This window comes from Gadus macrocephalus, chromosome 8 (assembly GCF_031168955.1).
Source record: "Gadus macrocephalus chromosome 8, ASM3116895v1".
Lineage (NCBI taxonomy): Eukaryota > Metazoa > Chordata > Actinopteri > Gadiformes > Gadidae > Gadus > Gadus macrocephalus.
Genome location: NC_082389.1, coordinates 15431181 through 15447009, shown reverse-complemented (window position 1 = coordinate 15447009; position 15829 = coordinate 15431181). Strand labels below are relative to the sequence as shown.

The window sequence follows — 15829 nt, the reverse complement described above, 5'->3', positions numbered from 1 at the left end:
ACCTTATTTTATTATCAAATCATTTTAAACCTCAATAAACAACATATGATTATAAAATAGCACATACAAGTAACTTGTTTTGAATTGCCATACCAAATCTCCGAACTGTAATGCGATTACAATGCGATCCCAGCTCACATGCTCTGTGTGCAGGAGAAACGACACAACTGTACTGCCCTGTTGTCTTTACTTTTTCTTAAGCAATGCAAAGCTTCAAAACCCCGGCACTCAGCTGATCACAGGCCTGACGAGAAGACCCTTTGTAGATAAACAGGCACTACAATAGCACCACTTGTTGCGGCTAACAGCAGATTGGGGCTGGCAATCTCAATGTTTTAATGGAAGCCGAAGTAGATGAATTGACAAGCACTTGTCAAAGCATTGTGTTTGTTTGCAATTTAAAAAAAACACAAATATAGGACACGTCCAAACGTCTACATTCTGCGAATTGTCTCTTTTATAACTATCTGTCTCTGTGTCAATCTTTCCTCTCATCCACTTTCCTACTAATTGGGGAGTTCTGATCCTCTTTCTGTTCCATTGCCGTGTTGACACAAAATGATGATGATGATGATGATGATGATGATGATGGCAATGATGATGATGGTGATGAAGATGTTATTTATGATGAGGTGGAATAGCATGATTTTGAATGACGGCTGACGGTAATGATGAGGAGGAATGATGGATGATGATGATTGATGGAAGATGCTGATGGTGATGGTGATTAGGATGAAGATGATGAGGAGGAGGAAGATGATGATGAAGGGGATGATGGTGATGATGACGACAAGGAGGATGAGGATGATGATGATGATATCACTGTCCACAGTATGTCCAGCTGGGTCTGAGAACTACTTCTCTGTTTGAGCGGACAGAGTTGAAGTACTCCCTCGCTGAGACCGGTGATCATATGCCGCACATGAGCATACATGGAGTGCTAAGCTGTCCCACTCCCACCTCCACGGTCATTAATCTACATCTACTGTTGCCAACGGTTACTGGACACACTGTGGAGGGTTGTTGGGTGCATGCAAACCGACGCACACACCCACATTATATGTTAAACAGATCAGATTATGGCAATGTAGTCATTGGCTTTCGTTTCAGTAACATGGCTTATAAATAGTGGGATTTAAAAATCTGGTCCGGAGTAATCCTTTGAATAATTTGCCTGCAATCAAAATATATGTCTCTATGCATCTGGTTCAAATGATGTTCAAATGCCTTTCCATATCTTTCTTTATTTGAAGACCAACATTATGTCATTTTCAGGGAACAAAATTGATCTCCCGAAGTGTCACAAAGACCTGTTAACGATAAATAGTTTTACCTTGATAAATCTATACGTTAACTTGTCTGCCTTTCTGCTATTATGCTTTCATCAGTTTCACCAGACAGGTGTTTCTAGACCTTAGAGATATTTCATTAACCCTTTTTTTTTGTGGTTGTGTAACTATAATCTTTCATTCCAATTCCTGATTATCATTCATTTATTCAATCGTTTGTGTCGTTGCTAGTTGTCAGTAGTTGTATTTTTAAGGGTCATGTTTTTATACTGTTCATCATAATGGTGGTTTTACTTAGTCTTTACAAACTAAACTTTCCCTCCATCCATGACCAAACCTCATACAAATTCTAGAGACAGCACCCAGGTATTTGGTCCACAGTAGAGTGGATTAAAACCAAACTAAAACTACAATGAAACTAAGTACTTGACTAAACAAAGTCATGGTAAGATAGGCTGAACTCATACAGGTTCAAACAAGCTGAACTCCCATGCAGGCGCAAGGGACCAAACCAAACCAAACAGACACATCCCCCCCCCTGTGGTGCTCCATCCCCCCTCCCAGCATCACCTTAACCCCCCCCTCCCTGTGCTCCATGCCCCCCCCCCCCCTTCAGCAGCAGCGTTGCCCCCTACCTGTACTTCATGCCCCCCCTTCAGCAGCAGCGTTGCCCCCCTACCTGTACTTCATGCCCCCCCTTCAGCAGCAGCATTGCCCCCTACCTGTACTTCATGCCCCCCCTTCAGCAGCAGCGTTCCCCCCCTCCCTGTGCTCCATGCCCCCCCCTTCAGCAGCAGCGTTGCCCCCTACCTGTACTTCATGCCCCCCCTTCAGCAGCAGCGTTCCCCCCCTACCTGTACTTCATGCCCCCCCTTCAGCAGCAGCGTTGCCCCCCTACCTGTGCTCCATGCCCCCCCCCCCTTCAGCAGCAGCGTTGCCCCCTACCTGTGCTCCATGCCCCCCCCCCCTTCAGCAGCAGCGTTGCCCCCTACCTGTGCTCCATGCCCCCCCCCTCAGCAGCAGCGTTGCCCCCTACCTGTACTTCATGCCGGTCTGCTTGGTGGTGGACTCCTTCAGGTTGTGGTGGTAGCGGTGCGTGAAGGAGCCCAGGCTCCGGGCGATCAGCGCCACGGTGCGGAAGCGCGCCCGTGCGTGGCTGGTAGTGCCGGGGCTGGTGGCGTTCTGCTTGCTGTGCTCGCCGTTGCGCGGGGCCTTCAGGCCGTGGTCGGTGCAGGCGAAGGACACCTGCATGGCTGCGGGGACGGCGGCGGTGGCGACCGCGGGAGCAGGGGGGAAAAACTACAAACCGGAGCTCCCCGGTCGCTGCCCTCAGTGGGTTTGATGGTTTCTTCACACGGTGAAAGCGTCGATCAGAGTTTCAAACAGCCGTTTGGTGGGACGGCGTTTAATGCGACCGCACTAGGCCCACGTTTGACCCGCTCTCGCAGTGTGTCCCGGTGTTCCTCCAAGGGAAAAGAGGTCGTAGGACACAAAAACGAACCCTCACAGGGGGGGCACCCACACTGGGGCACTCACACAGAGTGAGTTGAGAGGGTGGACCCGTGGTGCTTCGGTTACGGGGTCAACAGGAGTGAGCAGCTCTTGTGGGAAGGAAGAGCGACGGGCTTCCACCTGAGAAAGGAAGAGGGAGTGAAGGTGGAGGAAGAGGAAGAGGAGAAGGAGGAGGAGTGTTTAGCTCTGAGAGTGAACAAAGTGCGTGTGTGTGTGGGTGTTTGTGGGTGTGTGTTTTTCCTTTGTGTGTCTGTACTTGTGTGTGTCTACAGCTGGATATTTGTGCCTGTCCTTTTGGTTGTGTGTGTGGGTCTGTGTGTCTGTGTGTGTGTGTGTGTGTGTGTGTGTGTGTGTGAATGTGTGTGCGTTTACAGCTGGATATATGCATCTGTGTTTTTGTTTGTGTGTGTGTGTGTGTGTGTGTGTGTGTGTGTGTGTGTGTCTGAGTGTGTGTGTGCGTGTGTGCGTGTAGGTGTGTGCGTTTGTGTGTGAGTGTGTGTTTGCGTGTGTGTGTGTGTGTCTGTGTGTGTGTGTGTGTGTGTGTGTGTGTGTCTGTGTGTGTGTGTGCGTGTATGCAAGTGTGTGCATGAAGGCGTCCTTGTGTGTGCGTGCGAGGGTGTCCGCGTGTACATGAGTACGTAAAAAGAGAGATCCCAACTAACCATCCATCAAAGAACAAAACTTGAATATGATTTCAAACTCTCCGACCTGTCTTAAAGTGTGTCTGTTATGGAGAGATGGACTGCTCTCCCTGTCAGGGTCCTCAGCACCACTCTGCTGCTCAGATCCACATGCAGCTGATACCGGCGTCAGGCCCTGGGGAAATTCACATCAATTGTTCTGCAGTGATCGGCCGTGTTCCGTCTCCCTCTCTCTGACTCTCTTTTTAGCTTTCTTCCTGTTTGCACATTCTTATTGAAGTTTTATACGATGTTTGGTTTTCTCTGCAGCTTGCCTGTGTGTGTGTGTGTGTGTGTGTGTATTTGTGAATCAGTTTTTGTGTGTATGTGTGTGTCTGTGTGTGTGAGTACAGCGTGTGTTTGTGTACGTGCGTGTGGGCGTGTGGGCGCATGTGCGTCTGTATGTTTATCTTTGTTTCTTTGTTTGCATAGGTTTTTGTGTGTTTTGTGTGTGTATGCATAGGTGTGTGTATCTGTTGGGGACTTGGGGGGGGGACGGGGACGGGGACGGGGGGCTAAGCTGACACACTTAAACATCATCTTGGGAGAGATAACACAGCAATACTCAGGCACACACGCATACACACAAATACACAACTATGTACATGCATGCACGGACAAATATGCAACCATATAGAATATATTGAATTATACGGGTACTTGGAGTTACAGTGATAAAGCTAAATGGACACACACACACACACACACACACACACACACACACACACACACACACACACACACACACACACACACACACACACACACACACACACACACACACACACACACACAGACGAGAGAGAAGTAGCAGGATTTTCCAGGATATTTCTGTCCTCCGTGTGTAAACACACTGTCAGGCAGACTCATCTACAAACAGCATTCCACCCTCACACTCTAATAGCCTGTAACAAGCAACGGCGTGCCTTCAGCAAAGGGCAGGCTTGCTTTCTTTCAAAAATATCAACCCTCGAAATAAACAACAACATCTAAACGACTGTGAATTTTGCACCCCTGCTTTCCCAATTCCTAAGCTTGCTTGCACACACACACAAACAAACATGCAAATACACGCATGCACAAACATGCACACGCACACACAAGAGAGACATCCAACGACAAATCAAAGCACATATAAACATTCACACATCAGCACACAAAACCAGACGCGCACGCACACGCACACGCACACGCACACACACACACACACACACACACACACAGACACAGACACAGACACAGACACACACACACACACACACACACACACACACACACACACACAGACAAACCGATGCAGGTGTTCTTACTGGCTTGTGGAGAGCACTCTTCAGACTTCAGACTTCAGCTCCCCCGACCAACAGCCCCCTGACGATGGACATCTGTCCTCCTCCTGATCCTCCTGATGCCGCAACTTCCAAGGAGAGCAAGCGTGCCGCCAGCAGATGTCCCACGCAGACCCCGATCCTCCCAGAAGAGGAGAGGGAGGGGAAACAGAAGCAGCCGCGGTGGTGGTGGTGGTCGAGTTGGTCGAGGCGGTGGTGGTGGTGGTGGAGACGGTGGTGGTCTTGGTGGTGCTGGTGGTGGTGGTTCCACTCATCAGCGGGACCAGGTGTCGCGGCAGCTCTCCACAGAAACGACCCCGACTACGGCTTCCTCAAACTGGGGGGGAAAGTCCTGGAGGAGGGCATGGAGGGGCCGTGGGCGGAGGGAGGAGGGAGGGGGCGACTCAGGGATGCCCCGTCAGACGGAGGCTGGATGACGAGGGGACCGCGGAGAACACGAGGCGAGAGAGAGCCGAGGAAGGAGCGGAGAGGCGGGTGCATGGCACCTCATCCCGTGGAGGGGGAGAGGACCGACGCACATGGAGGTGGAGGAAGAGAGAGAGAGAGAGAGAGACAGAGAGAGAGAGAGAGAGAGAGAGAGAGAGAGAGAGAGAGAGAGAGAGAGAGAGAGAGAGAGAGAGACAGAGAGAGTGATAGAGAGAGAGAGAGTGATAGAGAGACTTTGGAGCAACGCGTGGTGTGTCTGGGTGAAGAAGAAACGGAGTGTGTGCAGGCTACCGTCCCTCACTAACTGTCTGCAAGAGCTGCAGTCTGTTTCACTTTAGCGCCACATCTCCTGAGAGAGAGAGAGAGAGAGAGAGAGAGAGAGAGAGAGAGAGAGAGAGAGAGAGAGAGAGAGAGAGAGAGAGAGAGAGAGCGTGTGGGAGTGAGAGAGAGAAAGACAGAGAGAGAGAGACTGAATGAATGGGTTGAAAGCTGAGCCTGGCTGGCTCGTGTGTTTGTGTGTGTATTTGGATATCACAGTGTGTGTGTGTGCGTGTGTGTGTGTGTGTGTGTGTGTGTGTGTGTGTGTGTGTGTGTGTGTGTGTGTGTGTGTGTGTGTGTGTGTGGTTGTGAAGGTGTGCGGGTGTGCGGGTGTTCAAGATAACGTGCTGTTATTAGTCATTCTGTGTGCAAAAAAGCACATGATTCAAGAATGATGATTAAATCTTGTGCTGCACAAAAGAAAACACACACACACACACACACACAAACACACACACACACAAACACACACACACAAACACGCACAAACACTCACCCACACATATTCTGATGTTGATGTTAGTGAGATACCGTACGCAGGATTCACAAACATAGATGTATGGCACACGCTCGATTTCACACCACGTTATACCAATCCATCTTCTTTCCCCTCCCAGAGAATTCAACCTTTCTCTTTTTAATTACGTTACAAAAAACAATTGTTTATCAACTTCCATGCAACCAAAGACGGGACCTGTTCAATCTGCTGCTATTGAAACTGAAGTGAGAAATGCAATTTTGATTCGTGATTCGTGACATGTGATGTGATGGACTTTATTGGAAAAACAATCAAATCCATCATCTGCTGATGGTTGAGGATGGGGGAGATAGAGAAAAAACAGAGAGAGAGAGAGAGAGAGAGCGCGACCGGGTGAGAGAGAGAACGAGTGAGAGCAAGATAGAGAGAGAGGGAACAAGAGAGAGAGAGAGAGAGAGAGAGAGAGAGAGAGAGCGAGAGAGAGAGCGTATGGCGGTTGGCGCGGCACACTCGTGTCGGTCGCCCCGGTCGCCCCCACAGAGCGGTAATGTGACAATGGTGGATTTCACGCTTGGTTGAGCGTCGCCAGACCTCGAGGTTACGGTGCTTTTATTTATACGCCCCTCCCGCTCCGAGTGCCTCTGACCTATGGCGGTCTATTTGCGATGAGGGGAGAATAACAGCGAGAGAGAGCGAGAGGGGGGGAACCGAGGCTGAAGCTGTGATGGGGAAAATGTGAGCGACACAAACAGCTGGGGATGTGGATGTGTGTGTTTCTCATGCCACTGCACCACGGCGCTGGCACACGTATTTCAGGTCAGCCCAAGCACTCGAGCTCAACTAGAAACTCTGTGTTTTTAATAATGGTACTGATTCATCTCTGTGTAACACGTGTAATATTGTTAATATTTTACAGTCTAATACGTCGGGGGTAGTGTAGTGATTCCCCATCAGTGGTGCAGACCCCCATAGGAGTGTTTGAAAAAAAAAAAATGCCGATGGAAAATTTGTTTGGGAAATCCTAATTGTTAATTGCTATATGCAACTATAAAACTACTGTAATAAGGATCAACAAATGATGAAGTGAGGTCTTCTCTGGTCATCTTTCACTCTCTCTCCCTGTGTTCTGCTTCCCAGCTGCTCTCCTACTCTCCGTCCGGTCGGGTTAACACCGCTTGTTTACATGCGTGGGAGGAAGTGCACGGTAAACTCACATGTTAAGGCCCCGGTCAGGACAAATTTGGATTCACTAGTTCGGGCTGTACGTGTCATCATCCCTCATTACAGGAGTAAAGCAGAATCAGTACTAGAGGAGGACACACCTTTCACAAGGGAAGAACGTTTAGGCCTACACACCTGCACACGCACGCACGCGCGCGCGCACCCACAGAGAACCCACCGTAAAAAAAAGGAAAAAGCGAAGCCCCCTTGAGTTCCGTGTCTGCCCCCAAAGCCAAAGTGTAGCCTGGTTCCGTTTGATCACTGCCTGCTCAGTGCCATATTGTTTGGGGGTTCAGGGGTTTCCAGAGCTGTCAGGAGTACCGGAGACATGATGTAACGTCACGCGCAGCCCCGTGGCCCGCGGAACAAACCAACCAACAAACGGCGATTCGAACGAACAAACGAACGCGCGGAGCGCCATCGGAAAGTGTGTCAGTCAAAAGCGTAAACTAGAACTGTAACGTTCTAAAAGACGCCGTCCCCCAGTGGGCATTGGCTCCGTAGCCTTAGGACAACCACCTCGCCGTAATTGCTCTCGTCAGTATCTATAATTGAGTTCCCTGGGAAGGGTTTCTCTTTTTTTTCGCGATATCACCCGATGAGTGTGTGTGTGTGGCGGTGGAGAGAGGATTAATTGTGTATGCCACGCAGAGAAAGTCGTGTGCGCCGTGTCTCTCAACAGTTTAACCAAGCAAAGAAAAAAACACACACCCTATAATTGTACATGTCTCATAAGTAACGTGTGTGTAAAAAAATAGATTCAGGGGGTTAATTGACCCACTTATAATCCTCTGTGATGAAGAAATAAGAGGCTGTGATGCCAGCGCTGGGGGACATGATTGCAGCCCTGAACACAGAACAAAAGAGGATGTATCCGTCTCTCGCTTTGTGTGTGTGAGTGTGTGTGAGTCTCACTATCTTCCTGTTGAATTCAGAAGAGTATTCTGCGTTTAATGACTGGCTTTCCTTCAGTCATCACTTGCCACCACCTGTTGAGGAACAGTAAAATAACGAGGTGGATAACCTAGAAGTAACAAGCGTCACGTGATGTCTTCACTGAAGTAGTCTGTCTGTCTGAATCTCTCTCTCTCTCTCTCTCTCTCTCTCTCTCTCTCTCTCTCTCTCTCTCTCTCTCTCTCTCTCTCTCTCTCTCTCTCTCTCTCTCTCCTCGTTCTGATATAATTCTCTCCACATCCCAATTTCTTCTGCTTTTTTCCTCTCAACGCTCTGGTCTCCTTCCCTCTTTCCTCTCCCTCCTTACTCGCTACTCTCTCCTCGCTCTACTTCTGGCCCCCTCCCCCTACCCCACCCTCACACCACACGTCTCACCTCCATGCCTAATCACCATTTAACACGCCCCCTCCCTCTCTCTCTCTCTCTCTCTCTCTCTCTCTCTCTCTCTCTCTCTCTCTCTCTCTCTCTCTCTCTCTCTCTCTCTCTCTCTTTAGAGGCCATAGTCATTCCTATAGGGTGCAGACGGCACTCATAAGGGGGTGGCACTGATTGCATATGGACGCCGACGAGAACAGAGTTACAAAGAGGAACAGATTGAGCAGGACGTGGTTGGTTTGAACGACAGACCAAACTGACTCACAGCGCTCCGTTTGTTGACTGTGCGTTCACCGTATGTGAGCGAAACCCGTCCGCCAACAGAACATCACCTAATACTGCAACATTCATCAATCCAATTAACACTCACTCACCCCCGATCATCACCCTCTCCCACTCATTGAGGTCATTCACGGGGAAATGGAGTCGTCGTTAGCACCACAGCCGTCGGCCTTCATCAACCATCTGTTAACCAACCGAATCAGCAGAAACACACGGGCACTCGGCTTCACTCCGCATCAACAGCCTTCCTCATTGCTGTGAGTCTCCTGCCTAGAGCAACAACATCATAATGATGGTCATCTTCATCATCGCCATGGTCGTCATCATCATCATGATGGTCATCATGATGACCATCATCATCATGATGGTCATCATCCTCATCCTCATCATAATGATCGTCATCATCATCATCTACAAAATACATCAGAATATAAACATTCCCGTCTCTTATAAAAGGCACATATACCAATGTCTTCAAAGGTATGACTGTTAGCGAACTGCACTATAACTTGGGTTAGACAGCAGCATTATAATTACATCCTTTGAGTCATTCAAGCAACCGATAGATCTGTACATGAGGTGCCTCAATAAAGCATGCAAGGTGTGAACTCCTAAAAGCTCACTTGTACTACTCCACCTTGGCTTTTTAGGTAAGATCCTAAAACAATCATTGTAAGCAACCTGAAGTCTGTGCATACTTGATTTTGATTTTTGTTTTGTCATCCTCATCATGATCTTCATCATCATCATCCTCATCATCACACCATCTTCATCATCTTCAACATCATCCTCATCCCAATCTTCCTCCTCCTCAGGGAATTCCTCTCTGCATGTCTCCCGGGTCTCCACCCTCCTGCTCCATGTTTCAGCCTCCACCCTCCTGCTCCATATGTTTCAGCCTCCACCCTCCTGCTCCATATGTTTCCGTCTCCACCCTCTTGCTCCATGTTTCAGCCTCCACCCTCCTGCTCCATGTTTCAGCCTCCACCCTCCTGCTCCATATGTTTCAGCCTCCACCCTCCTGCTCCATATGTTTCCGTCTCCACCCTCTTGCTCCATGTTTCAGCCTCCACCCTCCTGCTCCATGTTTCAGCCTCCACCCTCCTGCTCCATATGTTTCAGCCTCCACCCTCCTGCTCCATATGTTTCCGTCTCCTCCCTCCTGCTCCATATGTTTCCGTCTCCTCCCTCCTGCTCCATATGTTTCAGCCTCCACCCTCCTGCTCCATATGTTTCAGCCTCCACCCTCCTGCTCCATATGTTTCCGTCTCCTCCATCCTGCTCCATGTTTCAGCCTCCACCCTCCTGCTCCATATGTTTTAGCCTCCACCCTCCTGCTCCACCCTCCTGCTCCATATGTTTCGGTCTCTCCCCGCTGAAGAGACAGTGATGGCGGGTGATCTGTTTTTGTGGGACAGCGTCCGTACTTGCTTAGTGAACCCCATGTGATCTCCCCTGTGGGCGTGAGGGGGAGGGGAGGGAGAGGACGCATCCATGACACAGCACCCACCCACACACACACACAGCAAACACACCGCACACACGGATAAACACGGCATACACACACATACACACAGCACTAACATATACACACAGCGTACACACAGCAGACAAACAGCAGACACACATCACACCCACAGCAAACACAAAGCAGACACACATCACACACACAGCATTCACACATACAAACACAACACGCACACACACACAGAGCACACAAACACACGCAGCACAAACAGCATCGTTTTATGAAATGCACCGATAAAGCACTCAGTCTTGGCAGCAGTGCTCTGTTGAGTGCATCAAACTTTTTGGTGGTTTCTAGAGTGCAGTAAGCCATGGGCCATGGGGCACCTTTCCCTGTGGAAGGGGCACACACTGCGTCACACTTTGTGTTCAGGTGGTTGCTCGGTGGAGTTGATAATGTTCTACTGGATACGGGTTTGTGTCCAACACTCCCGCATCTATATTTCCCGAAATAAATGTAATAAACATTAAAAATACCACAACAAATGTGTTAGTATAATTAATATTAGTATTAGTAGTAGTATGAGTTTGTAGGATTAGTAGTCATAGTTATAGTGCTACGATTACTATTACAATTACTACTATTAACCATTGCATTAAACTACCACAGTAAATTTGATAAATACTATTATTCTTGTACAATTTATTCTGACACTGTAACAATGTGAACACCCTCCTGCCAAACTACTACCGCACATGAGAAAAAAGGCCACACTGTGAGGCCTGACAGTGTGCATGACCTGACAGGAGGGCTTATTTCTCTCTCTCTCCTTATGGCTGCCTTAACTGTAGCATGTAAAGCTGTTCTCTGCCTGACCGAAGACATGTGAAATACTGTGAACTACCAAACTGGGTGCTGTTGTTCTGAACTTTCTCCTTCATTCCTGCCAACAGCAGCCAACGCCCTAGGAGCGTATGCTGGGACGTAGACCGCGGTGAACAGAGGGAACAGACAGGCTCCTGGGGCCCAATTAGGATGAATAATGGATCACCGTACATATTTATAGACACATCCTATAGACGATGTCTGTGCAACACCATATGCGTGAAACACCCACATTGGCGTGGCCATAATGCTTAAACATTATGCATGCCTTTGTAGACACATTTAGCACTAAACATGGACAGACTCGCACACAAACACACCTGTCGAGTCACACACACACACACACACACACACACACACACACACACACATTCACACACACCAGTCAAGACACACGCGTACACACTCACACGTACACATTTCCAGACGTTACCACATCTGAGATAAAATACTTATTGCTATCGTCTAATATTTTATACTATGTAAACAATATTGTATTCATCTAGGTGAGAAACAACTCATTCTCAAAACTAGACATCCAAACCAACTCGACATTGACCTGCTATTCTACGTTGTCTAACGGAGGGAATTTCCTCAAGCCTCAAGGAACAACTTAGTAACTCTAATCGAATCTACTCCATCAGATCATTGATCTCTAGCCAGCCCACAACACGCATGGTTCAGTATCACACCGCTGCAGTTGGGCAACCATTAAAGCAACAATCAGATCTTCAAATAGCCCGTACGCTTCGGCCTTATTGGCCACGGAACACAAGTCTCTGAAGGTGGCAGCGATAGCGCACGTTGCCTCATGTGCCCTTTCCCAGCGAGATAATATTCCGGCGTGGAGCTTTTGAGCCTTGGTGTTTGCTTATTTGTGCGTGTGTGCTTTTGTGTGTGTGTGTGTGTGATCATTTGTGTGTTTCTGTGTGTATGTGTGTGTGTGTGTCTGTGTGTGTGTGTGTGTGTGTGTGTGTGTGTGTGTGTGTGTGTGTGTGTGTTCATTTTCTGTGTTTGACCAATAGAATTAGACATTAAAGGAAACCAACCTTGCCGATGCCATGCTGAAAGTGTGCAAGTGACGAGTTCATTGTAAGTGTTGGTTTTGTGTTGACACCGTGGATGTGTTAAGGCTGACTCTGAGCGCTGCACTCAAAGCACCGCTCAGCTCATGAATGATAAACGGGTTAAATGTGGACAAGGAGCAATCCTAATGTTATGCAACAAATATTGTCGTTTTTCCAGGCATATCTAGGCTGTGATTATGAATAAAGAAAATCTCTGTAAGGCAAACTATGCATAGCTCTCAAACAACTCCAGAATCTAACAATAACATAACAATAACAAGACAAAGCACATCCTATCCAGTTGAGCAATGGAAACCGAAGCCCCCGTCTCCTGGCCGAGCGCAGGTCCTACCTGTAGACCATAGTGCTGGGCTGGGCGGTCTCCTCCTGAAGAGCGTCCCCCACCGGAGCAAGCTCCTCCACAGTCCTCCGCCCCCAGGCTCGTCCGTCCGCCTCCCCCCTCGGAGGGCCGCCCGGCATGGGGTCAGCCCCCGGCCTCTGGGGGTGGGGGGCTGGACGGCGCTGGAGCCTCTGGCCGCTCCTGGGCCTTGGCAGGGGGATGTCGCTGCACACTGCCTTCAGATACATGTGGGGAGCGTTGCCTCTGTCACGGGGCTTTTTGCACTTCTTGCTCTATAAACCCGGGGTCTATTAGATGCATAGGGCGAGGGGCCCGGCCTAAATACATCTCAGCCTGAGTGCGGGCACATCGGAAGAATGCGGGATTTAAGGCAGATTTGGAGGGAATGTTGGTTGGAAAATTCCCATCATGCCACGCTTCAATATGCACATACACAAACACATGCACACACACACACACACACACACTCGTGTGTGTGTGTGTGTGTGTGTGTGTGTGTGTGTGTGTGTGTGAGTGTGTGTGTGTGCGTGTGTGTGTGAAAGAAAAAAGGAAACAAACTATGTTTGAAAGGAAGAAGCGATATGTCACACATAAGCAGACAAGCTCGTGCAAACGACCCACCCACACACGCACGCACAAGAACGTACGCATACACACACACACACACACACACACACACACACACACACACACACACACACACACACACACACACACACACACATACAAAGTCACATACACAGTTACACACACACACACACACCCCCCCCCCCCCACACACACACACACACACACTGACACACACATGCACACATAAGAATGTACACACACAAAGTCACACACACATATGCCTACACACACTTAGACAGACACACATACACATACGAATTCTCACGAACACCACTTCTACTTGTATTCTCAAGAGAGGCAACCGAGGTGACCTCGACTCGTATTTGTTTACCACACCTGTGGTGGCGACTGTATTCTTAGATGATTGACAAATTGGATGACAAAGGGGGCTTTGGTTTGAGCCTCTGTCAGAGTGCCCTGCAGCTCCACAGAGACAAGCCACTTCGTCTGGGATGATAAGCCAGACAAAGCCCGTGGAGATTCATCATGACTACAAATAACACACCGCACACACCACTCGCAGTCGAGCTAACATTTCCATGGAGTGGCCCAGTATGAGAGAAGAAGAGAGGTTAAGAGAGTGAGAGAGTTGGGGGCTGAGGAAGGGGTTCATTGAGAGAGAGAGAGAGAGAGAGAGAGAGAGAGAGAGAGAGAGAGAGAAATAGAGAGCGAGAGCTTGAATGGAATGTATGGGCCATAGTTTAAAATTGCAGGCCTTAATGTAGCCAACAAATGGGATTTTTCTTTCCTCTGCAGTGCACATTGCAGTCACATGGCAGATGTATGCGCCAAAGTCTAGAACACGTCTTAAAATGGCGATTCAGATCTTATTCAATGTGCTGAGCTGTTCACACTGCTCAGCACATATATATATATGAATATATATATATGAATAAATCAGACCAGTGTCCCATGCAGCGGCCATGTGAATGTGGCCTTATGTAGTCTAGAGGAATTTGATTATGAATAATGCACAAAATCACACCCCTCGACACGCTTGATTAGACCATTCCTGCTTGAGTGAATGAGCACTGAGTGATGGCTGTACACAACACTTTTTACTCACGTATGTAGTAATTTAACAATAGAGATTCATGTAAATGTGCAGCATTTTTTTTGGTGATTTGAGATTGTTTTGTGACATCCTCTGATTAACACAATTATTGAAGAAGCAAAAAAGCATGAAATAAAGAATGACAAAAATTTAAAAAGGTTAAATAAAGATTATATTATGTGCAAATATTACATAATATATATCTGATGCTATGCAATGGAGAATTGCATTTTCCTTTAACGTGTGATGAAGCCATTCATCTGTACCTGTGCGCTGTATCTTTCTGAACTGTACCAGTCTGCTCTCTGGTGGACGGACGACCAAAGTGAACCATCTTCACTATTCAATAGGAAACCTGTTGGGAAATAATACTCCTTATTAGTAATGTATACTAAGTAAAATAACAAACTGGAAAGTTTTTTTTGAAGTTGATTTTTTACATCGTTTTCGAGAAATGCAACTGTCATTTCCGATAGAATCAGTAACGAGCATGTATGTGCACACACACAACCACCACCAACATCCTCCCCTTAACACACACACACACACACACACACACACACACACGCACACACACACAAGCACAAACAAACACACACACTTGCAGTCGCTCGCCTCAAGAACCTAAACACAGCAGAACGAATAGTGTGATAAGATATTGAAAGGCTGTGTGTGGGAGCAACAGAGCTGCTCCGTGTCTCTGTGGTGGTGGTGGTGGTGGTGTCCTCCCACTCGGTGCAGTGTAAAAGGCAGGCGAACAGAAGAACACCACAGCTATTTCAGTCCCTGGATGTGAAGCCCTGTACCTTCTTCTCCATCAGACCGTTGTGTGTGGTGGTGCTGCTGGCGGTGACTCATCCGCACTCTTCTACAGCTCCACCATCTCACCCAGGCTACGTGCCGTCGCTGTGCAAATCGCAAACCGCACAGTGTGGCGGACGTAGAGTGCCATGTTGGTCGATTTGCCTCACTTCCCATATCACTCATAGCCTTGTGACCTTTTCCACTCGTCATTACCTCTCCAACGGCTCTGGGACTAACGTCGCTGCATGATTTCAGCTTTTCCCTCTCTCTCTTTATCCAAGTGCCGTGTTTCGCTCGCTCCGTGTTATCTGTGAGTTGACATGAGCCCTCCTGGTGAACACAGGTCCACGTTGTTGGTTTCTGACAGGCCCAGGTGGTGGATGACCTTGAGGTGGTGAGGTGAATGTAACACTCTTCTCTCGTACTGCTCCCACCGTTGCACCAGTTTCCAGCACACACAGACAACATGTGTAAACCTTAGTTTGAAAGTAAGATCTACCACGTACCATTGTACGGGTGAATAATAGATACAGCTATGTTTAACTGCACTGTTCCATTCACAGTACAGTCGCTGTGGGCGAGGGCGTAAACGGGGAACGACTGCGTTGTAAACACACCAGCTCCATGTAAGGTTCAGATCTACACTAGCTATGATCCCAACAAGACTTGAACAGGCCTG

At 48.3% G+C, this 15829-nt stretch overlaps 1 protein-coding gene across 1 annotated transcript in view; it reads right to left on the bottom strand.

Annotated features, from left to right (window-relative positions):
• kcnab1b (potassium voltage-gated channel subfamily A regulatory beta subunit 1b) overlaps positions 1-13124 on the bottom strand; it is a 30673-nt gene extending 17549 nt beyond the window's left edge. Inside the window, 4 exon segments of the mRNA XM_060058888.1 lie at positions 2326-2921; positions 3510-3617; positions 4774-5602; positions 12654-13124. Coding sequence (XP_059914871.1) covers positions 2326-2540 — 215 coding nt within the window. The 5' untranslated portion in view covers positions 2541-2921; positions 3510-3617; positions 4774-5602; positions 12654-13124.
• Positions 13125-15829: the final 2705 nt, after the last annotated feature.